Source organism: Calliopsis andreniformis, chromosome 12 (genome assembly GCF_051401765.1).
Source record: "Calliopsis andreniformis isolate RMS-2024a chromosome 12, iyCalAndr_principal, whole genome shotgun sequence".
Classification (NCBI taxonomy): domain Eukaryota; kingdom Metazoa; phylum Arthropoda; class Insecta; order Hymenoptera; family Andrenidae; genus Calliopsis; species Calliopsis andreniformis.
In genome coordinates this window covers 13,846,213-13,854,658 of record NC_135073.1, presented here as the reverse complement: position 1 = coordinate 13,854,658, position 8,446 = coordinate 13,846,213, and the positions used below count along the sequence as shown (strand labels likewise).

At 30.4% G+C, this 8,446-nt stretch overlaps 2 protein-coding genes across 2 annotated transcripts; one reads left to right on the top strand and one right to left on the bottom strand.

Moving 5' to 3' along the window:
* The first annotated feature begins 234 nt into the window (after positions 1–234).
* Positions 235–3,658, top strand: LOC143185902 (leucine-rich PPR motif-containing protein, mitochondrial-like). The gene is made up of 3 exons (XM_076389205.1): positions 235–3,025; positions 3,090–3,243; positions 3,317–3,658. Exons 1-3 carry the CDS (start codon positions 317–319, stop codon positions 3,514–3,516), a joined length of 3,063 nt encoding a protein of 1,020 aa, XP_076245320.1. The 5' UTR covers positions 235–316; the 3' UTR covers positions 3,517–3,658.
* LOC143185903 (intraflagellar transport protein 74 homolog) lies at positions 3,508–5,694 on the bottom strand. The gene is made up of 2 exons (XM_076389206.1): positions 5,137–5,694; positions 3,508–5,031 (listed from the first exon to the last, which is right to left on the bottom strand). Exons 1-2 carry the CDS (start codon positions 5,466–5,468, stop codon positions 3,513–3,515), a joined length of 1,851 nt encoding a protein of 616 aa, XP_076245321.1. The 5' UTR covers positions 5,469–5,694; the 3' UTR covers positions 3,508–3,512.
* Between the last annotated feature and the right edge of the window lie 2,752 nt (positions 5,695–8,446).

Genomic DNA, 8,446 nt, shown 5'->3' with positions numbered 1-8,446 from the left:
GTGAAGTATATTCTACTCTAATTAAACGGTTATTTGTTGCACAATCAATGTCACCTAAAAAATTTGAACAAATACTCAAAGATTATTAATGAATAAATTTAAATTTGTTATATACACCCGTGTTGACTGTGCGTGCGTACGAAGTGATATTTTTTATAGACAGTTATGATTATTCTGATGTATTAAACTAAAAAAAAAATTTGTTTAATAAGATTGAAGGTAATCTGACGTGAGTTATGCTCACTAAGAAATATGTACGTAAATGTGTTGCAGAATCAATAAACAGGACATTATTATGCAATATCTGTGAAAATAAATGAAAAGCAAGAGAATAATTACGTTGATAATGTATAGCAGACTATATAGAATAACAGCAAGGTGCCTGTCCTTTTACTCAAAAACTTCAGTATTGTCGCCATACAACTTGTTTACCAGAAACTACACTGTGTTAACATGTGATGTAAGAAAAAAAATACATTTATGGAATATAAGAAATTTGAGTAATAGCACACAAATAAGCGATGCAGAAACGTTCCAACAAAACATAATAATGCTTCAGAAAAGCATTATGTACCAATATGTGAAGTTAAAAAACTTCTTACAAATTGTCACATATTTAGAAAATACTAATTGTGAATTAACACCAAATTTAGGTAAAAGTTTACTTAATTGCTGTGGAAAAATTATGTTTGATGCGTCCTTTAAGACAAAAGAAACCTTGGCTAATCATGTGTGGGAGTTATTGGAGAAAAAACAATGTAAATTAACATTAGATCACTATCATGCATTATTACAAGCTTACATTGATAATGAGAGTCAGATTTCTCCCATAAAATTTTTAGAAACTATGACTATCAAACCACAATATGATACTTATCGTCTTCTGCTGAAAGTAGTAGCAAATACAGGAGATTTTCAGACAATTGAAACTTGTATGGCAAAGATGCGTAAAGAAGAAATACCTTTGACTGAAGAAATATATAGCTCATTAATATATGCATATGCTACAACTGGAAATATAACAAAAATCAGAGAAATATTAAATAATATGGAAAATGAAAATATTCCACCATCATACAAGAGCAAGTCACAATTAATATTTGCTTTTGCAAAAAATAATAATTTTGAAGGTTTAATGACACTTTTAAGGTCTATAACAATAGATATATCGGATATTATGAAGCTTGTTAAATTTCTTAGTTTATTAAAACATGAAACACAAATATCAAGTGTTTTAAGATTTGTGAAACCATTAGAGAAAGTAGAAACAGATGTTCTGTCTACAATTGTACAGCTTGTACGCTTAGGATTCCCTTTAGATGCTTATACAATTGTTACAGAAATCCCTATAAGCATTAAATATAAAAGTTTAAGAAATACTTTTGCATTTGTTCTTTTAAAGGAAATGGTCAGATCAAATACAGACCCAAAAGTGTTATTTAATATTGCAAATAATTTTGTAATGAAGCAAAATATGGTAGAAGTTTGGAAGAAGATAGTTCAATTTGCTTTGGAAGCTGATAATCAAATGTTAGCTTTTATGATATTTGAGGAAATGAAAGCTAAAGGTATAACTATACAGTCTTATTACTATTGGCCTTTACTGTTACATGCCTCTACAAGTGTTGATGAAAATAACATATATGAAGTTATTAAACACATGATGGCTGTAGATGTTACAATAGACTCCAATACATTTCTAAATTATATATTTCCCTACATTAATACCAATAATCCTATTAACACAGTTAATAAAATGAAATTTAATGGAATAGCACCTATCTATGTAATTGAACCATTTATGAATTTTTTATTACGCAAAGGAAGAGTATCAGAGGGCTTAAAAATATGCAAAGTTTTTAAGAAAAAAGTTGATTGTCAGGGTATACTGAATCTTTTGATTATGCATTATAAAATTTCAAAAGATATTAGTCATTGTGAAGAACTCATATTTAAATTATCTTACAATGGTCGTGGTTTTGCTGGGACATTTTTGAGAATGTTTGTAGATAGGATTGACATTAATGAATGTGATATAAAGAATTTAATTACATTTTTAATTACTATGAAGCAGCACAAGGCACTAATGTCTGAAACTGATGTAATATATGTACAAGAGGGAATTTTTGATAAGGTTCAGAATGAGCAACAAAGAAAATATATTTCACAACTGCTTCTTAATGTAACTACAAATATAGATATAGACAATTGTAATGTTGAAACCTCTGTTCATCCAGAATACATGAATGAGAAGCAATTAAATGCACATTTATATGAACTTCAAATTTCACAGAAAAATACTAGAGGTGTTTTACGAAAGTTACTCTTAGCTACCATTAAAAAAAATGATGTAGAGCAGGTAAATGAACTTGTGGCAGAGATTAATTATAATAACTTTGAATGGTCACCCAGCATGAAAGCAACCTTGTTTAATTTTTACACAAAGAATAAAAAATTAGATAAAGCTATGGTTGAGTTCAAAGAAATTCAATCTTCTTTTCCTACTTTCGAAATTGATAATTTTAAAATTCTGGAATTTGTGATTCTGCTAGTGCAAAATGATAAAATAGAAGAAGCTTTCGATATAATACAAAAATGTACAAATGTTAACCATAAACCAAATGCAGTTGCAAGCTGTGTACTATTATTGAGTTTGCTAGCAAACAGTAGTCACTTTATCTATACTGAAAAGATGGTGAATCTTCTTATTGAAAAAGGCTATTGTACATACAGCACTAATATACTTAATTGGTTGGTATTTGTACCAATAAGAACAGATAACATTGTGTCAGCCGTAAATGTATTTAAAGACTGTGTTATAAAATATAAAATAGCACCAGAGAGGCAAGAATTATTAACACAATTAGTAAAGTGCTCTATAAAATCACCTCAAGCATATGATCAACTCTTACAAGAAGTTTATAGTCTTATAGTGGCATGTCTTGGGAAAAGTGTTGCAGTTACAAACCTTGCAATATCATTAGCCCAGTGTCATAAAATAGAACAATTACAAACTTTATTCAAAGTAATATATTCTCTTTAATATGTAATACTATATAGTATAAATGTATAAGTCTGTTTCTTTCCAGAATGAAAATATATCTACAGAACATTTATTGCAAGAAATTAAACAACTGAACGAAGATGAAATTGTAAAAACTGCATTAACTATATTAGAAGTAGGAGGAAAGATACTGCAAATAGATTTAGAACCCCTGTGTAATTTAGTCCTGACTATATGTTGTGAGTAAATGTACTTTTAATTTAGAATTAATGTTTCTATAAAAAACTTTATTTTGATCATTTTTATTTACAGATAAAAGAAGCTATCATGAACAAGCTACAATGCTGAATGAAACGATGCAAAAAATAGGTGTGACACCTAGTACAGATTTTCAAAAAACTTTTACTGCATTAATATCAGAGCATAAGCCACAAATATTGACTTCAGATAGTACACTCAATAAAATAATATTAGAACAGAATAAACAGAAAAATATAAGCACTTCTACCTAATAGATGGTCTTCAAGTTTTCTTTTAACATAGTGTTATAAGATGTCATTAAATTAAGCGCGTCTGCTTTTATTGGACCGTAATTACCGCGTTCCTTTTGCATAATAATAAAATCTCTAATATTTGTATGTTCTTCTATTAATTTTTCTAGAGTATTCTCTAGTACATTAATGTCTCTGTATATATCATTGTGTTCTAATCGTTCCTTTATTTCATCATACTCGAGCTGAACTGATTTAAGTTCTTCTTCATACTTCAAGTGCTGTTCATTTAGTAGTTCACAATCTGATTTCAGTTGATCTTGTTTAATTGTCAATTCAGCTTTTAAATTATCTAAATTCCCCAAAGCTGTCATTTTATTATCTTTCTTATTCAATCGTTCATTAAGATCATCAAATTCTGTTTTCAGCTTCTGTTCCAATATTTCCATTTTGCTCAAAACTTGCTGTAACTTTAAATTTTGCTTTGTCAAACCTTCAAGACTCCGATCATTATTATCTCCGTCATTATCAAAAGGTATACTGTTCAAAATAGACATTTCATCGCCGCTAATCAAATCTACATCAATATCTGATACACTTGAAATATTTTCCAAATGTTCAACTATTGTTTCTTCTAGTTTATGCAATTTATTTGTCTCGTCCTCTTTATTTTGTTCGAAAGACGACATAAATTGTTCCATAATTTCCTCTCGTTTACGAAGTTCTCTATATTTAACTTGTTTTTCAGATTGCGTATCTTCTATGTCAGTTTCCAGTTGTTCTAGCTCTTGCTCCATTTCCTGAATCCGTTTGTTCTTCTCAAATAACTGTGCTTCTGCGGCTGCTATGTCCATATTGTCCTGTTTAATCTTTTGTAATAAGTTTTCCTTTTCTTCCTCAGGGGAAATTCTATGTTTCTCTTCTTCCTGTAATTTATTTCTCTTCTCTTCTGCTTCTATGATTTTAAGATGTAATTTAACCGCTTCTTGCTTCAAAGGAGATAGTGCTATTTCTTCCTCTAAATAAGCTTGTTCTCTGGACAATTCATCCAATTCTTGCTGCATTTTATTTACATCTTCTTGTATAATTGCTTTTTGCTTTAACAAATCATTGTACTTTTCTTTTGTACTTGAGTCCATTGTTTCTATGAGCCTCTCTGTTCTATTCTTTTCATTTTCTAACTGTTGTTCTAGCCTACTTAATTTTTCTTCCAATTGTTTCCTTTCTTCGAACACACTTTCAATCCTTAATAAAGTTTGTTCATTCTTTGCCATTAGTTCTTCAGTTTCCTGTTCTATAATATCCTTTCCAACATCTGAAGTCATCTTGTCTACAACTATATTATAGTCAGCTAATTGTGCTTGCAAAGCTGTTAACTCTGTAGCTAAATCTTTGGCTCTTTTGTCATAATGTAAATAGGTGGCTCTTTCTTTGTTTTGATCTTCTATATCTTTTGTAATAACAGCAATTTCTTGAGTCAATTCTCTGATCTTTAGTTGCATTAATCCAATGTAATATCTCTTATCCTGAATTTGTCTATCCAAAAATATTATATGTTAAAAATGAAGAAACTAAAGGGCATAGTTGCAACTGTTGCTTATAACTACAAGATTACAATTACCGAACTCCATACAAATTTACCTGGTCATTGACAATCCTCTACATGTTCCAGGTCTAATACTTGCCACTCCATGCTGAGTGATTGGCCTTTCCATAATATTTATATTCATTTGATTAGGTAATGGAAGGCCAGTGTTTAAAGAACCAGAACTAATTGAACTCATAGTAGCTAATCGTGCAGTACCTGTTTGAAGTAAGGTTGATGGTGGCCTTGCCAAAACATTGGGACCAGGTGTACCTGGACGATTAGCACCAGGAGTCATATAAGAGTCCCCAAATTCATTTCTCATTGCTCTACGAGACCTCTCAAATCTATTTTGTGGTACAGCTGAACTTGTAGATGGTCTCTGCATTGTGTTTAGATTATTTGTAAACTACTTTTATGATCCTAATATTACTGATGCTTCTTCTATTTTATTACCACTTGCAACTGTTTATTGCGAGGTATTACGTATCTTCATCAACTTTCTTACTAAGAATTAAGAATGTGTTCCTTTTGTGTTGTGTATTTGTTACCATAGAAACTAATATATGTAATAGCTTATGGATGCTGAATTGCAAATGCAAATCTTTGCAAGATTAAGAGTACGATTATAATATTTATGATTGCGAAACCAAATTTACAATCATTATTGTCTATAATATATACTTGATGAGTGTATTTTTGTAATTGTAATGTAGTCATATAGTATTTCATTGAAAAATTAAACAAAAAATGTGTACTAAAAGAGTATCTTTTATAGGGTATCTAAAATTCATTGTGCAGTAATACTGAAAAGCATAAGTTGTTTATTTATTAAAAAATAAGCTGTTTAAAGTTTAATTCACTTTAGAGACAAGTAGTGCCATCTAGCGTGAAATCAATAAAGTAACATGTATTCAAAGATTGCTAGACCTTTGAAAACACTATAAATTTTTAAATAGTTTTGTTGTCTAGGGTCATTGCCAGTTGCACAATGAATTATAGAACTGCAATAATTATCAAATTATTGAATAGAGCGTATTGAGTATTTCAATATTTAGTTTACACGTTCCAGTACTCACGGGCATTTATCAAATTGCAACACTTCATAAATGAAACTTAGTTCACAGAACTCATAAACGCAGAAAAAATAGGAACAAAATTTAAAAACGACGAAAAGGCGCGTGACCTTTCGCGACAAATTTAAGCCGTGAAAGGTAAAATTCGTGAAAAGAAGTTAATTGAACTTTCATTTAGAATTTTCATAAAATAAAATAAAGTAATGTTTACATTACTCCTTTCGTTCCGATGCACGAACTCGCCAACTCTCGAGCTTTTCTTCAATACCTCCGAAAATCGGGTTATCAAATTTCCTGTACAATAATAAAAAGAAGACTATTAATTTACAGTTATTTATGATAGTTAAATATATTTACTAAATATATAATACTATTCACTACACTACTCTACAATATAAAATGATATTTGATAATAGCAGTAAATTGGGTATACTAAAATTCTACTTAATACCAGAGTTCAGCGAGAAATTCTCAAAGCACGAAAACATCGCATTAAATGTGTACGTATAAAGTTAAAATGCCAAGATTTACTAAACTCGCAATATTATGGTTATATAGATATCGTCATTTTTCATTATATAATACAGTATTTAAGAGTGACAATTAACCGTAATACAAATAAAAGATGCGTGACAAAAGAGTATGTTCGAAAAATTCTAAAACTAAGAAAACTATCTTATCCACCTACCAGTATTTCTTTCTCCATTGCAAAATAAACCAAATTTTTGCAGAATAATACGAAAAACTGAAACACTGAGACGACAAAAATTAAAACTACCTTGAACTACAAATAATTGAATGTTTTTTATTCACAGAAAAATTAAATTTTAAGACGAGAAAAAATTTGACGCGTCGCGGTCGCGAGAGAAACGATAGAAAACTGTCAGATGCGTGATCAAGTATGCGCAAGGAACACAGTCATGCGCAGTGATTGCAGTTCAAGCGATCTAATATTCTTCGAAAAATTGTAACGTCAATTAAAGAACACGAAAAATAGGAAACTTAGGAAAATAGACAATGCATGAATCAGGATTTATTACATAAAATATGAAAATGAAAATGACATTCGCTAGAGATTTATTCACTAAACTTAACTATATCAAAATATGAATCAGTTTTTGGCTGATTCTATAATTGAGTGGTGAAGAGTAAAATTCTTTGAACACGTATTATTCGCGAGAACGAACGAAATTAAAATCAATTTCTTACTACACAAGTTCTACTACGTGATAATTAAGTGGGAATACCTTTATAAATGCTGAAAATCCAGCTATTGCACGATCAAACACGTTAAACACCAGACCACGTACACGCGTGTAAACTGTACTGCGGCGATGTTCGCGCAGGAAAGGAAACCGCGCGTAATTTCAAAGAATTTGCTTACCATAATTGGCAATAATGTCGTAAAAAAAATATATGATTATGTACAAATGCAAAATAGTGTAGATATTATTTAATTTATCGATTGAAATATTTAAATGTTCGTACGATATTGTTCAATTACATGAAATAAAGGTATTCAACTGCGTAAGTAAAGTACCTTGTTTTACTGCAAAATAAAAATATACGTTACGTTATTTTACAATTAAGAATTAATCACATAAAATATGAAAAAAATCAAAGTTAGAATTTTAATAAAATGATAGAAATTTATTTTTAAATAGTAAATACAATAATACTCTTATATCTAAGCACAGCCATTAGCTCGGACAGAACTGGTGGAGTAGAAATTGTTGCTTATAGGAAATATCAACCTTTTGCAAGTAATTCTTCGTTCGGTTAATCTTGCAATTTCCACCACCGAAGAACTTATTTCATTGGCTTCCCCGCTTTTAGTCAGGAAGATATACATATCTTTGGAAGATCACGAGTGTCTCACTTACTGCGAGGTCTCCAGGGGGTACAGATCCTTCTGGTCATCCTCTGGAGGGGCTCCCTGGACTGGACCTGGGCTTCTTTCAGGAAGATATTTAGAAAGGTGGTCCAAGAAATCTCTCCAAAGAATCATCATGATGATCGACTCCCGTTAAAAGCTCTAAGGCGAGTCCAATCTAGTGGATTAGCCTTTGGTCTCATCCTTGGGCTACCCTATGGTCTAATTCTTAGACTAACTCTTGTATATCGTTCTTGACTTTGCTACTATTGATATTGAATTTATAATTACATATTTCTAATATCTGTACGAAGCACTCCACTCCTCCCACCCCCTTCTTCCTTTCCACCCTCCTCTTAATATTAATAGTTTTTCATTATTAATGTTAGATGTACAACGATTTAAAATTTATATTAT

What these genes read in the sequence shown, in the direction of transcription:
- LOC143185902 (XM_076389205.1), top strand. Translation starts at nt 317, where the DNA reads ATGAAAAGCAAGAGAATAATTACGTTGATAATGTATAGCAGACTATAT. An exon ending in AATTACAAACTTTATTCAAA is followed by an intron (nt 3,026 to 3,089) that starts GTAATATATTCT and finishes GTTTCTTTCCAG; the next exon opens with AATGAAAATATATCTACAGA. An exon ending in TTTAGTCCTGACTATATGTT is followed by an intron (nt 3,244 to 3,316) that starts GTGAGTAAATGT and finishes TTTTATTTACAG; the next exon opens with ATAAAAGAAGCTATCATGAA.
- LOC143185903 (XM_076389206.1), bottom strand. Translation starts at nt 5,468, where the DNA reads ATGCAGAGACCATCTACAAGTTCAGCTGTACCACAAAATAGATTTGAG. An exon ending in AGAGGATTGTCAATGACCAG is followed by an intron (nt 5,032 to 5,136) that starts GTAAATTTGTAT and finishes ATTTTTGGATAG; the next exon opens with ACAAATTCAGGATAAGAGAT.